This window comes from Nyctibius grandis, chromosome 7 (genome assembly GCF_013368605.1).
Source record: "Nyctibius grandis isolate bNycGra1 chromosome 7, bNycGra1.pri, whole genome shotgun sequence".
Classification (NCBI taxonomy): domain Eukaryota; kingdom Metazoa; phylum Chordata; class Aves; order Nyctibiiformes; family Nyctibiidae; genus Nyctibius; species Nyctibius grandis.
Window position 1 is genome coordinate 22,189,598 of NC_090664.1, and position 15,742 is coordinate 22,205,339.

A 15,742-nucleotide genomic window follows, 5' to 3' on the forward strand; every position below is an offset into this window, starting at 1 on the left:
CATAACAGAAACCTGCAAACTCTACTTCGTTCATTTACCTATCACACATGTGTATTCCACTAAAGATTGTGAAAACACTTTATTGCCTTAACCTTAAAGAAACTAAAAATAAAAACTTGAACAGTGGAAGTTCAAACAGTACGTTGCCCCCCAAAGCCTGGAGTTGCATACTGGTAAGGAGCCGTCCAATCTCTGAAAATTTCCTTGTCTGTCATTGACTCATTTCCTATTGTAGATTCTGATCAATGCTACATGAGATTAATTTGCATTCAGAAAGAGGAAGAGGAGTATCTATTTAAAAATAAGGGAAAGGGAAACACTTCAAAGAAGTATTTTTTCTACACAATTGCTCACACTTTTTTCAAAAAAGGAGCTAGAAGTTAAATTGCAACAGAATAATTGTATATCAAAGCTGAAATGATTAAGATGGATAAATGAAAACTTCTTCCTTGGCCTACCTACCAGTGCTTTACCAACCCACACCAAAACTCAGTGCATTTCCTCTGTCTCTGAACGGTTTGTGGAAAAGTTCAGATTTTAAACAGGTAAATAGAAGTTGATCACTACACTAACAAACTTCAGTCACTTTCATATATGCAGAATAGCACTCTGAATTGCACCCAGCAATCACAGAAACCCATCTGCAGGTTTGTTTGTCCCCTCTAAGAACTGACATAATTATAAACATCTGCAAGTAATTATATTCATTAACATTATACTGCACATGACATGCACTAAGTCTACACCGCTGCTGAACAGCATTTATTGTCAGGTCAAGGAACACTGTTATTCATAACAGCATCTGTCCACAGTAAACGCTCTGGGTACAATGAAATGAAGGGCAGAAAACCTATTCGCTATGAAAAGGCACGACCCTTCTGGATTATGTACAGTTCACATGGGCAGAAAGGTTATGCTGACACAAACTGAGAACATTTACACACAAGTGCAACAAGACGGAGGTCAAGGAAGCTGGGCCTGCAAGAATGGAGGGAGAGCAGCTTACAGTCTTCCCAGGAAGTTTAAGAGTCCTAAACTGAGCAAGAACATACATATTAAGCACAGAGACTTCCCTACGTTGCACTTTCTTTACAAGCAAAACTCAATGGATGGTAACCCACTTCCACCATCCATCTCCTTTTAAGACTAATAACATGCACTCAACTTCAATGCTCCAAACCTCCTCAGACTGAGAGGGACAGAGCATCAGAATGATATTCCAGAAAATATTGCAGGATATGCAAATACGAGTGGACAATTTACTTGCATAAATTCTCCACACTCAGAATTTCAATGAGGAAAAAAATTCTATTATATATTTGTCTGCAACCTGTATCTAGATCTTGTCAAGTCAGACTGGCTGCTTCTTTGCAGTGATCTTTCATCGCCTCTTTCAGCAGCATTTATGAACTAGAACCTTTTAAAATCTGAAGTCTTTCTATCCAAAGGCCACTTGAAAGGACTAATTAAAGCATTTCAGTCACACAATGAACAGATAGAGCACACCCATACAAAAGTTATATTTGCATAAAAGTACTGATCTTTATGCAAAAGATGTCCTTTCATAAGAAAGCATAAATTCTGGCTCACCACAAAGGTACACTAAGAATAAAGGTAAATTAACACTCTCTTCCTCAACACATTACCTTTCCCTCTGTATTAGGGCACTGTCATTTAGTGCCACTACTCATACGCACAATATCCCTGCCATAGGTAGTTGTCCCTACTAATGCCTACTCCTCACAAGCTTAGACAGTGTCATACTTCATCTTTTCACCAACAGGAAAGATTGACTTTTCGTCTTACCTTTAAGATGCCTCTGAACCAGTCAGCAAGAATTTGCAGAGCTGTGTCCATATCATTTCTTATGCAAATTAATTTCTTCATTTTAACACTCTTCCACTTAAAGAACTGTTGAAATACCTCTTCAGAGTCATCTGCTTCAGAACTTTCACTATACACCATCTCCAGAGAAGCAGACAGTTCCTGTGCATCAAGTGAATCAAGCAAAAAAAACAGGTTTGCAAACCAGAAGAATTTTGTGACAGTATACTACCTACAAAAATCAAGACACTTAACACAGAAAAAGTTAGCACTACCTGCTGGCATAAAATTATTTCTACTATAAAGGTCTCTTTCTATATCCAGTGAAATATATTTTATATTCCACTTTCCTCTCAGATCTAGTGGCAGTATGCGTACCAGAAAATGCAATGCAGAAAAGGATATCACACAGAGATCATAGAGTCTGATTTTTCCCTTCAAAACATGGAAGGAAAAGACACCACAAAAAGCTTAACAGCTCATAAGAAGTAATTTGTATTCTAGTTTCTTCTTCCATATGGATTGGACTTTAAAGTCATACAAATCAGGATAAAGAGCAAAATGGTCTTTATAATGCCCTTCATAGAACCGCTCTCAAATTCAGAAAACAAAGTGAACCTGTACTAAGAAACAAGGTGAGCAGCCAGACACCCAGGGAATGCTTCTGGACTAATCCCTCCCTTTATAAGTCACTAGTCAAATCTCTTCTGATGCACCTTCATTGTCACACTGATTCCTAGGTGGAGCAGCAATTACCTACATGTCTGACACCTGAAGACCCTCTGAAACGAGTTTTACAGTCTGGAAACTTCTATTTCCATCTAAAATCCAAGTATTCTGCAAGTATATGAAGCACAGGGTCCACGTCCTTTTGACTTGTATTGGAAAACACACTGAAGTGCTACACGTAAGGGAATGGCATTGAGGCTAAAGCTCAGGGCAAACAGAAATCACTTTTAAACAAAGGGCAGTCTGCCCAAAGACCTGAAGAACAAGTGGGGTCAGGGAGGAATGTATCAGTCAGTCATCAGTGGAGACAACATCCTGACATGGAGTGTCATCTCCCTTATGAGGAGAGGCTGAGGGAGCTGGGTCTCTTTAGCTTGGAGGAGACTGAGGGGTGACCTCATTAATGTTTATAAATATGTAAAGGGCAAGTGTCATGAGGATGGAGTCAGGCTCTTCTCAGTGACATCCACTGACAGGACAAGGGGCAATGGGTGCAAGCTGGAACACAGGAGATTCCACTTAAATATGAGGAAAAACTTCTTTACGGTGAGGGTGACTGAACACTGGAACAGGCTGCCCAGAGAGGTTGTGGAGTCTCCTTCTCTGGAGACATTCAAAACCCGCCTGGACGCGTTCCTGTGTGACATGATCTACGTAATCCTGCTCCGGCAGGGGGATTGGACTAGATGATCTTTCAAGGTCCCTTCCAATCCCTAACATTCTGTGATTCTGTGACAGAAAGCAGCCTTCCTTGCACCTGGCTGGTAAGTCCCATGTTGAAAAGTATTTGAGAAGCTACATTGGTGTGTGCAGGCAATTTGCTGTAGTTTGAAAGAGAAAATTCTCCCTAAACAGTGCAATTTGACTCAATGAACCTGTGCTTTTGTAATAAATAGCATCCTTCAGCTTTCAAAATCCATCATTTTACTTACCTACATCATTTCCAACAAGGTGACTAAAGAAACCCTGAGAAAGGCTGCTGATAGTTTGCTTTTATATAGCGTTCCACATTTTTTTCTTTTCTCAGATCCCAGAACACTTGAATTATCACAGACCTTCCCAAACACCACATAGGTCATGTAGATGAAGAAAAACACCAAGACACCTCTCTCTCCTCTTGAGAGACGTTTTCATCTTTGCAGCCCTTCAGACTCAACAGCCAATACTATGAAGAAAGCAATATAACAGAACTTAAAGTCACTTGTCAGGAGCCTTTCTGACACTTGAAACACAGAGTTCATATGAGCAACCAAATATAACTTAAAGTAAAACAGACTGTCTGACACTACCACCACAGGCTAGAACGTGGCAGCAATGAACTCCTCTTGCTGAGAACTGCAGGTGCTGCGGAGGTGAGGAAGTGAGCTTGACCAGTTCTGTAGAACTACACACGATGGTGCCACAACCAGGCCTCAGCTTTACAGACACAGTAGAGCAAAAGTTCAAACTGGGGCCAAAAGCATAAGAATTTCCTCACATAACAACTAACTAAATACAGTGACCACAAAAAGAAAAAAAAAAACAACACAAAAAAAAACAACAAAACACCACCACTAAACACACAACCCAAAAAAACACCAAAACAAAAAACCACACCAAACAGTATTTTATAAAATTCTAAAACTAATTCCATAACAATAGTTACTATAATAAACAGCATCCATTTAGTACCACAGATTGTTTAAAACAGCAATCTCCAACTGAGCCAGGTGACATGAGCTTTGTACAGATATGGTTGCCTATAAACATACACAAAAAGTAGCTTTGCGTTAAATGTATGGAGGCTATTTAAATCACTCAGGTGCACAACAGGTTCTTCTCACATTCTTTTTTGAACAGCTGGATTTTAATACACCAAGATACACATGGATAGAAAACGGCACGGCAAGGGAGAAGTCAGGTTCAAATGGAACAGTCTGAAGAAGGAAGAATAAAAAATCAGCCCAGTTAGTAGCAGCCAAAAGTGGATAACAGAACGGAGTAAAGTGCTCAGTAACAGTTTCATATGCAATATCACATCCTGTTTACAAAAACAGCAGCAGTAGTTACACCAGAAGAGTATTTGCATGCATTCCATCAGACTGTCCTCAAGGAAAGAATCTGGTAAGCTGCATCCTTTTCAGTTTTTAAGTGCTGAAGTAATATGTTGTGTTCATCTTCTATAGTAGAACTCAATCCACTAATTTTTATTATCCAGCCCACTAATGTCTGTCTGAATTACATCATCTGTTCAATTGCTAATCTGAGTTTTAAAGCAGTGTATACTGCCCCTTGGGGTTTTATCTTTAGTTGGAGTTTGTATAAAATACTGTTATAGTATTTTTCATACTATAAACAGACTTTCCTGAAACATTAGCAACTTCACCAGCATATGGATACAGAGCAGGCTCCAGAAGGGCAAGAAGTTACCATATGAAGACGGCTCAGTAGTCTAGATGACTACTAGATGCTATGCATGGGGCAGAGGAAACATGCTTATAGACAGCTAACACAGAACAGCTGACAACTGTTCAGATCACACCCTACCTTGCTTTAGAGTAACTTATATGTATGCCCACACCCTCGGCCTTCCTCTTAACCAATGCAGTATTATCACTCGGAAAGCATGGAACTCACCAACTGTTTATTTCAGTCTGAGGCAGTTGGACCCAGCTGCGGCTGAAGCTGCTTGAACTTGTCTTTAGTTCAGGCCAACAACAGTTCTCAGGGGAAGGTATAAAACATAAATCAGAAGAGATGTGTGACGCAGAAGAGAGGTTTGCAATACACAGCCTCAGTGAGAGGGGCATTAGCTCCCACGCTCCTGTTCTTCTGAGAGACATTGGAAAAACAGTCGTTTCTCTAGGACAGCACAGCATGACCTCTTCAGCTCTATAAAATTGCAACCAAGGTTCTCACTGATATTTGGTAAAAACTTACTTCTGTTTCCCACGTGGGAAAACTATTTCATCTTCTAGCTCCTAATACAAGAGAGGGCCATCAACACAGTTAAGCTAAAGCACAAAGTTCACTTAACACACCTAGCAGCATTTCAGTACCCCTTCAAATATTTTCAAAAAACTAAAAAAAATTCACTACAGTACAATTACCTAGAAGATGTTTAATGCCTACCACCTAGTGGATTAGCACAGCATAACCTTTAAACATACACCGAAAAAAAAAAAAAACACAAACCAGAAAAACCTATACAACACCACGTCACAACTTTCCTCTGCCTGAAGGAGCGGGATCCACACAGGGCCTTCAGTGATAGAAAGCCATGAAATGCTACCCATCCAATATCTTTTCAGACTGGAACCAAAAAAATAAGTGTATCCAAACATTTCTTCTAATGGCATTGAAAAATAATTCCATTAGAAATCGAGTAAGTAATTCCATGAAAATGTGAATGCTTCAATTTATTAATGCTGTTCCAATCTTATACAAACTTCTGCGCAGCCTGTAATCATGGTGATTTTTCATAAAAACCTGATCTCATACATGTGTGGACAAATACATCTCTGGAATTTGTACAGACAAGCTATCAAACTATTGCCAATCTTTTTCCCTTCTCCACACACACACTTGGACAGTCAAAATAAAAGCAAGTAATATTTCTGAAGTTAAAAGGAAGAAAACAAATTATTTATAATAGCAAAGGCCAACACCAACTTGGTGTTTCTATTGGTAAAGTCCTCTTCAAAAGTTCTTACTGCCTCTACAGAGCCTATTTCCCCACCTACTTCCCCACTTTCCTTTGTTGGATTGGCTCAGAGGGAGAGAGACTCTTGGTATAAACATGTGCTGCTTTAGTGTTTAACTCTCACCTTAAAAAAATGCTTTAAACATTTTACACTTTGCTACACTAGTCCAAACTACACCAACACCTTAACAGAAAGGGCAAGGAAAGCATATAATCCAACCACAAAAAACACCACAAATTGCACGATAACTGCATTGACTTTTTAATTGTAGGTTCTCTCATTAACACCTGTCTTCTCCTAAATATTCTGTGCTTTGCCAAGTCTTGTTAGTCACCAAACACAGTACCATAAGAGAAAAGCTGTTGCTCAAATCCAGGATCTAGATAATAATCTGTCTCTAGAGAGACCAGGATCACAAGTAACAGTGAGAACTGCAGGTGTCAGATACACAACTCAGAAGTGTTATCTAAAGCTTCATCTGCTGCTGTCGAGGTCTCCAACTATAAAATGTTTAACATTTAAGAAACACCTTCCACAGGTTCTCAGCGTTTCAGAATCGATACTGATAAAAGCAACCTCCTTATCTGTAACATTCTTGAGTGCTCAGAGAGGGGTAGTTGATCCACTTCCAAAATTAATTCTTCCATTGCTGAATACAAGTTCTGCTGAACCTCACCTCTTTTGGTAATTAATTCATCTCTTTCATCCTATACAGAAAGAAAAGCAAGTCAGCAACTCACACCCAAACACCACATGCACAATGTGGAAAGTATTACAAAACAGCATCAATCCCTGCAAAGTATGAGTAGTACAATACACACCTGACCAAGAATGAGTGAACAAGCAAATTTTGTTTTTTACCTCTACTCCTATGATATGACCACCTTGCATAAATACAGCATCCTTTACAGTGTAAAAATATGACTGTGTTGTCAAACAACTAAAGAAACAGTTTCTGCGTGACTGTTGATAACAGTGGCAGTCCTAACTGCCACTGTAAACTTCAAATGTCCTAGCTGTCCTGCAGTTTTTGATTGTATTACAGAAATCAGAATTGGAATTATCCACACTTCCATACGTGCCAAATTACATCCACAAAGTTAGACTGCAAAAGATTTCTTGCTGGAGAAGAACACTCTAGAATCAAAAAAATCCTTCTACCAATTTTTTCCTTGCCTTCTAGCAGGAAACACAGGTGACCTGTAAACCCCCTGCTGATTATCTGCAGTAAGATCATTAAACTAAAGATAATTTTCTGGAAACAAAGTTTCCCTTGAATGACTGGCAGGATTACTTCTGCTAATGGGAGAGGAACCCCATATTCATATCAGACAAGGTACCTAACAGACTCACCAAAACCAAATCTTTCAAAATGGATGAAGCAAGTTACTCAGAAACATGTCTGCAGTGTTCTTTTCACAGTGATTTAACGCAACATGCCCACAGAAACATGAAAATATATATGAACATGGAAGACCAAACTACAGCTTTACAGACTTGCTGTAAAGATTCGCTATTCCCTTCTACATCCATCTCCAAAAAAAAAAAAGTAAGTAAAATGACTGAAGTAGCAACAACACACTGTCCAGACACACGTTCTCTTCCTCACCCTGAAAAAAAAATCTTGGAAATTCTAGTGTGAAAGGCAATCAGTAAAGAAACAGACAACAACAGAAGAGTTAACCATGGCACTAATACCAGTTTCACGTGGAGCCAAAGAACAGTCAAATGAACACTTCCTACTCACAAGCAATATATAATATATCTGTAATATAAAAATATGTATACACAAACACAGGTTCTCAAGAGTTTTTAGTTTATCCAGTGAAAGCTTCGAAGTTGACTTAATCAGGAGTTTGTAAGTACCCACAGAAGATAGAGACAAGAAACCTTTTGCCTATAACAGACAAGGGCAGAATGAGATCCAGTGGTTGGAAATTGAAAAATGAACAAACTCCAACTAAAAATAAAACCCCAAGGGGCAGTATACACTGCTTTAAAACTCAGATTAGCAATTGAACAGATGATGTAATTCAGACAGACATTAGTGGGCTGGATAATAAAAATTAGTGGATTGAGTTCTACTATAGAAGATGAACACAACATATTACTTCAGCACTTAAAAACGTGAAACAACAAAAAGATTTAATAGGCTCTTCTGCATTTTTCTCTGGTGACCAGAAGCACACACAACGTTTACAGATTTCCTGCTGGTTTTCCTGCGTAAGACAGGAGCTAGTTTATAAAAGAATACTGTAATGCACTGCATGAAAAGCAATAAGGAGCCCTTGTCATAAAGAACACTTTCCAAGACGAGATTTCTGCAGAATATTACTTCAAAAACTAAAGCAGTAGAGACTTTATGTAGTAGAAGATTCAACCAGGCAACCAAACTCCAATTAATACCAGTTCAAGCACTAGAATAGATTTAACAGTCTACACATGACTAAATGACAATCCAGGAACACAACAGACGGCTTGGAAGCCACAGGACAAGTCTCCTTCCAGTGTCTGCCATTTAATTGGGTACACGCAACAGTTCACGGCTCAGATAATGTCTGTTAGGTAACTTCACAGAGCATTAAGTACACAGGCAGTATTTTAATAGTCTGCTTTACAAAGACGTAAGCTCATCACAACAGCAAACAGTAGAATTAAACTCTTTTAGAACAGGCTAAAGCCTTCTCAAACTACAAAATTTAGTTTATTTTGTGTCTGGTCTATCTTATACCTCTAGGGGGGAAAAAAAAAGAACAAAAAAAACCCCAAAGCAATACAACTCCACAAACAACCCCACAAAACCACCCACCAGACTCAGTCATACCAAACTCCAAGCTAGCTTACCATCTTGTTTCTGGTAACTACAGCGATGCTTATGAAAGTCCCTAAGAGCAGGATATGTATAATGCAATCACCTCATCAACACATTCTTGCTTTAGTGTGATTTAATGACCTCATAAGCAATAGAAAGAAATTAATCCCCCTCCACAGATAAGTTCTAATCCATTTTTAGAGCCTATTTCTACTTTTGGTCACAGTTTTTGGCTCCCTTTATTGCAAGTTACTACTTTGCAGTACATGGAACAGCTAAAACTAGCTCTGGCATCAGCATCCTCATTAAACAGCGCTATTTATCTCACCCTCTCCCACTTTTTTCTTTCTTTTTAAATGAGCAACTGAATAGCTTCCCTTTTTTAAACATTGGCATGATTATTTTTTCATCCTTCCCACAAAAAAAGTTGAATATGTACACTACAGTCTCCGGTAAGTTTCTAAATCGAAATCATAAATTAAGCGACACATCCATAAAACACTACCTACAATGTCTGAAAAGTCAGAATTTATATTACACCCTATTACTATGAGTATCTGCCTACATTGCAATCAGGGGAACTCCTAATTATCTCTGTTTTTTCATCTGTAAAGCTGCCATCCTCTCAGTAATGTTTCACAGGAGAGCTGGTTAAGTGATTTACCTTCCTACTTGGACACAGAATTTACATGAAATTCTATGATTAGTTTTGAATATATTTTTAAGCATTTCCACTCCAAAAGAACCATCTTTGTTATTTTCATACATGTCACGCCCCAGTACTACCTCAGTTCACTGATTATCTTCTTATGTTTCCAAGACATACATTACATAAATATCTTATTAAGAACAAATGCTCCAGTCACCCGCCTTCATTTTTGGGACAGGATCCAGAAGAGACCCAGTTAAACCAGCATAAACCAACTAAGAAAGCACAGACAATGAAAACTGAAATAATGACATTTACTCTGCACTCAAACTTTATTGGGTTTACTCACACTCGCGATATTTGTTTAAGATGCATTAGGTTTCCCCCAAAGCGAGACAAGACATTCACTCCCAAGAGCTTACAAACAAACGAGGCTTGTGACAGTGAGAGAGGGCATCAGCACTCCAGGGAGGTTAAAGGAAGAGCACACTGCTTAGGTAACTAAGTACCAAGATTAAACTTAGTAAAACCAATTTTGACAGCTAGGTTGACAGATTAAGTGGAGTTAAACAGTCTGCTGTAGCTTAATAGTCAGCTATTTCATCCATCTGTTTGGGTTCACTGGGCTTCCTGTACACTGGATTTACACGTACCTCATCAACATACTCAGTTGCACTATCAAAAAATATTTGTTAGCGTATTTACAGTCAGTATAGTTGAAGTAGGGATGACAGGCAGAATAACAAGCACATCCTTTTACTGTGTGCATCCTGGACATTTCTTGTATTTGAAAATACAGTAGTCAAGATTCTGTGGCATGTTACAGCACATAAAATAGATCTTTAAAAATCAAAATGATTCTTGGGAAAAAAAAAAGTTAAGTCACTACACTGCGCATTAGAACAGGCCAATCTTTGTAGTACCAGAGCTCTAGCATGATGCCATCAAACTCTTGTTCTGTACCCTTCACCTACCAAAGTCTTCAAAATACTTAAGACAAATGCCACAAGAGCCTTGTGATGTTCTGCTTCCAGCTGCTACCACTTCATCTTGAAAACTAAACTAATTCTTCAGGGAGCTCTACACTTCCAAACACATTCCCACTTGTACACCCTTTGTAGCACTCAGGCACACTGAGTTTTTTTCACCATTTAAAATATTTGTGGCACTACCATGACAACATCCTCTCTTCAGATAACAGGAATTTTTTTTACAACAATGGCGTGCTCTTGAAAGTCACAAGGTTTATTGCCACCATTCATTTACACCTTAGCTCAGGCAACCAGGGAACGGGGCAGGGGGCAGGCGGACCAGGGGACTGTTGTCGATTTCTGAACAAAATGAGTTTTCAAGGGTGTGGAACATCTCCCTTATGAGGAGAGGCTGAGGGAGCTGGGTCTCTTTAGCTTGGAAAAGAGGAGACTGAGGGGTGACCTCATTAATGTTTATAAATATGTAAAGGGCAAGTGTCATGAGGATGGAGTCAGGCTCTTCTCAGTGACATCCCTTGACAGGACAAGGGGCAATGGGTGCAAGCTGGAACACAGGAGGTTCCACTTAAATATGAGGAAAAACTTCTTTACGGTGAGGGTGACCGAACACTGGAACAGGCTGCCCAGAGAGGTTGTGGAGTCTCCTTCTCTGGAGACATTCAAAACCCGCCTGGACGCGTTCCTGTGTGATATGGTCTAGGCAATCCTGCTCCGGCAGGGGGATTGGACTAGATGATCTTTCGAGGTCCCTTCCAATCCCTAACATTCTGTGATTCTGTGATTCTGTATGAGGCTACATCTTGTCAACACAAAACAGAGGGCTACACAAACACATGTGGAGCTACCAAAAACAGCACAGTGCTGTAAGCTCATTTCATCAGTGTTTCAAATATTTTGGCAGCGTAACGCACCTCAACACATCATGCAGACATGACTTCATTATTAGCCATTCACAACTGAAATGGGTGACAATGTCCACACTTTAACATATTCCAAAAAATTAGCCCATCAGCAAAACCTCAAGCACTCTTCAAGAATGAAACCTCTTCTCATGGAAGAATGCTGCCTGCTGGGGTTGGCAACTCAAAAAAAAAATAAACACCCCACACACACACTACCACCTGAATGACACCAAAGCAACCATCTCTTCTATTGAATAAACACTTTGAGACTCCCCAGCCACACCACTGTATCTGCATCTGTCCTAACTCTTGTCCACATTAAGAGTTTTCTTTCCCTCAATCCCCAGCCCAACTGAGTCAAAGCAAAACTGGATGAGGGGAATAAGTTCTAACACGGCTTTGCTTTACTCGTCTGCTGTTGTTCAACAAGGCTTATGGACCTGCTTGAGCTCAACCATCCCATGTAATCTCCAGAAAATTGCAACTTCTACTATTTCACCTGGTATCAGGAATCCACCCAAGAAAAGCTTATAGAAGTGAATCCCTAAGGAGCCCTGGCTCCTGGGTACCTCATAGCCTAACTATTCTTCCACGTTACTCTCCTACGCGAGATGCAACACTAAAATGTTATCTTCTTATTAACGCTTATCTTAATGATGTCAAGTTTAAACACTTGACTTTGTTTTTAGTAAACAAAGTAATTTCTTTTCAACTACAGCTATCAAATGTATGCCATGCTATACATGTTTTAACACTGCTCCCTGCACAACCAACAAAAACAGAACTTACTTGGGTTCTCCTTATGGCTTATTATTTTCTAGTTCATTTCATGAGCTATTAAATTCAGCATTAATACAGCAATACTTCTTAAGCAAACATCTTTAAAATGTTTTAGGTTATACTTGAAAATAGTCACAACACATTTGCTGTCATTCTCCCAGACGCACAACTAGCATCCCTTCCCTGTCTGACCACAATGCCTGCCACAGACCAGGGAACCTTCCCGTTCCCAAAAGCAGCATCGCCGCACATGACAGATGCGGTACACAACTATCCTTATCAACACGGCCATGCCTGCATACCCAGGCACGCTTCTTCAGATCTGTGGTTGCAGACAAGTTGCGCTAGATGGCAGCTTTCCCCTATAAAATTCCATCTCCCCATACAACGGTATTTGCATACCGCTCTCCCTACACCTCCCCATACGAGGGAAGCATATAGTAAGTACTGGCATGCCGCTTTTAACAAAAGGTTATAGACAAAGACTGCAGCTGCACAGCTGAAGCAGTTTCTTACTGTTACAGAACAGAAACCTTCTAGTTACCATGCTCTGATTTCCATATATTTCTTTACAAAATCAAGGGTGTCAAAAAAGTCTAGGTTTCACACAAAAAAATAACACTCCCCAAATACATCAGTTGTGGCAAAGGTAGCAAAGCCTCCGATGTTATCTAGCAAAGGGCAGATGTTTCCATGCTGTGCTCATGCTATCCAGCTACACTTACAAAGCTAAAATACTCTGTCAATACCTGTTAAATTATAGCTCTTTTTGAACCTACCACATTTCCGCATAACTGAATCCTCTCTTGAGTCAAGTCATACTCTGTCCAAATCTTCTGCAATTTTTCCAAGGAACATGGAACACTGAGACATCCTTCTGTAACCACTTTTATGGCTTGTGAGAGCTGCTCCCCAAAATGAATGTTCTTATTTGTGTCCCTACGTTGTAAGGGGGAAACAACATTTTACCAGGATTTTTTTTTCTAGAACTCAAGCAGTTTAAAAATCAATGCTATTCAGACCCCTTGAACATAAGAATTTTGAGATAGCACCTGCCATGTTAATAACCTAGTTTCTTTAAAAAGGTAGCAGCAGCAACTTGTCTCATTCAGCTGTTAGATCTTTTCTTGAGGAAGCAAGAAGGACCAAGAATACATTCATTATACCTCAGTACTGACGAGGCTGTACATGGAAATTCTCTTCTGCTTTTAATTTCCATTTTGTCCTGTTTCCTCCCTTGGTTTTTTTTTTTTCCACTCTTCTTCCATGAACACATACACCAATATACATTCCTTCTTAAAAGAGCTGATCGTCATTTCTGTCTCAAATCTTCTTCCCACTGCAGTTTTGTCCCTTCTTTTAAAACTAGAGGGGTAAATTGGGCTACCCAAAGAGATACACCTCTTACAGCAGTACAGATACCCAAGGAACTCTGACTACCCAGTTACTTTTAACAACTAGCTGCATTTACTAATTAGCATCTTCATTGAAGATGGAATTGAAAGCTCTTCTTGCAACAGCTATGGTAAAGGAGCAGAAGTGAATCTAAGTCATCTGATAAACACTGAGAAACAAGCAACATAAATTCCAGTGTGAGCTTCCAAAAAGCTCAGGTTTCAGCCTTCCTTTTGGGAAATACTCCCCTCTGTATACAACACTAGATTTTTCTCAGAAAATTAACAAAACAAAACTTCTGGGAAACAAAAAAAGCATGCATGACTTCAAGAGATAAACAGGGCAATGCTAAATAGTGATATTTTAGAAAAAAAAAAATACATACCTAACTTCTTTCAGTGTCTTCACTTTAGCAGCCAAACTTCTCATTTTAGTTCCAATGTGAGTACACAGGGTTTCCTCAAAACTTTCAGCAGTTTTTCTGGATGCTTCCTTCTCTCTCTGAATAATTTATCATTTTTGGAGCAGCGTTTCAACAAAGAGAGGTAAAGATAGATCAACAATCACGACAGTCAGCCAGGGTTACTGACATGCAGACCATAATTTAGACTTCTGAAAACTAGAGACAAACATACACATGCTCATGCACGCACACACAGAGCTGCCCCTCTTCAAAACACTAACAAAATGTCTAGCAAGACATACAAACCAATGAGAATAATTTTATTTTCTTTAATAGTTTCTTAAAGGTTAATGGTTCATTTCCTTCCTCTCATTTCAGTAGTGATGCGTTTAAGTGTATTTCTTCAATTACCCCCCATTTGCTAGCAAGTCATCAGACAATATGGAATTTTTTCTTTCCTTGCTGAAAAATTCCTACCCCTTAGTTCAGGGAAATCAAGCCCAGGACCTCATTAAACTCCTTACTCTCATGGCTACCACACCTCAAAATGGTGCAGTGAAACGAGAACTCTCGCTGTATGTACAACCATCCTGACCTTCCTACAATGAATATTCTTAAGACAAAATAAGGAATATTCTTGACCCAGAAAACCCCACATACCACATCAGGCTATATTCCTCAAGGGGCTACCTAAATTTAAAAGCTCTTGCTCTCATACCATAGAGATGCTTTTATAAACTCCACTTTAGGTAATGAAACACAATCTTTAAAAGCTGTTAACCTTTCAGACTCACTACATATTATATTACAAAAGCAAAAACACCAACAAACAAAAAAACAAACACAGGAGAATTTAAACAGTTTTGTATTTGCAGATGAGCATCCGAAGTCTCATGACTGCAGGGTGTTTTTTATAGTACCCCTCAACGTCACGACCACATATCACCCTTCTAGAACAAATCATTGCCTACCATAGTGTTTTTAGCACGGAGTAAATATTTTCTTACTTAAAAGAATATCCACATTTTCTTTTAAAGCAGTTTACATGCATTCAACATTTGAAAGTAATTAAAATTTGTAGAAAATAGTCTAAAAAAAATCAGAGTATAGATACGAAATGCTTCTAAGAATTCCTTGCATTCAAGTATTTTTTCTTAGCTGCGAATATGTATTCTGTTGCTTGTTAATTTAGTTTGCATAGAAGTGCACAAACATCGTATCTTCAGTTGATGGAGAATCTGTGCAATGACAGGTTAGTATATGTAGAAACACAGGTGTTCTAGGTAGAGGTAACTGAGGAGCAAAGCTGGTTATGAGTAGTTTTATTCTGCAAGAAAGAATAAGGGAAACAGCTGCATGCAAGGTCATGTTTGGGGGTGTCAAAGGGTTTTACATAGTGGCAGATTTTCCTTTTGTATCTGTAGAGATAAGAGTTTGCACAACACTCTTCTGAATCCATGCAACACAATGTCCTTTCACACAATTTCTTCTTACCACCACTGTTTATCACACTCAAAACCATTCACAGCATTTTTAAGCCTATCAGTAACTATTACTGAGTACAGTACTATTA

General features: G+C 39.1%; 1 protein-coding gene across 1 annotated transcript in view; it reads right to left on the reverse strand.

The window, feature by feature from the left end:
- STK31 (serine/threonine kinase 31) overlaps positions 1-15,742 on the reverse strand; it is a 40,003-nt gene that overhangs the window by 15,953 nt on the left and 8,308 nt on the right. Inside the window, 4 exon segments of the mRNA XM_068405249.1 lie at positions 1,807-1,986; positions 6,800-6,943; positions 13,151-13,310; positions 14,152-14,267. Coding sequence (XP_068261350.1) covers positions 1,807-1,986; positions 6,800-6,943; positions 13,151-13,310; positions 14,152-14,267 — 600 coding nt within the window.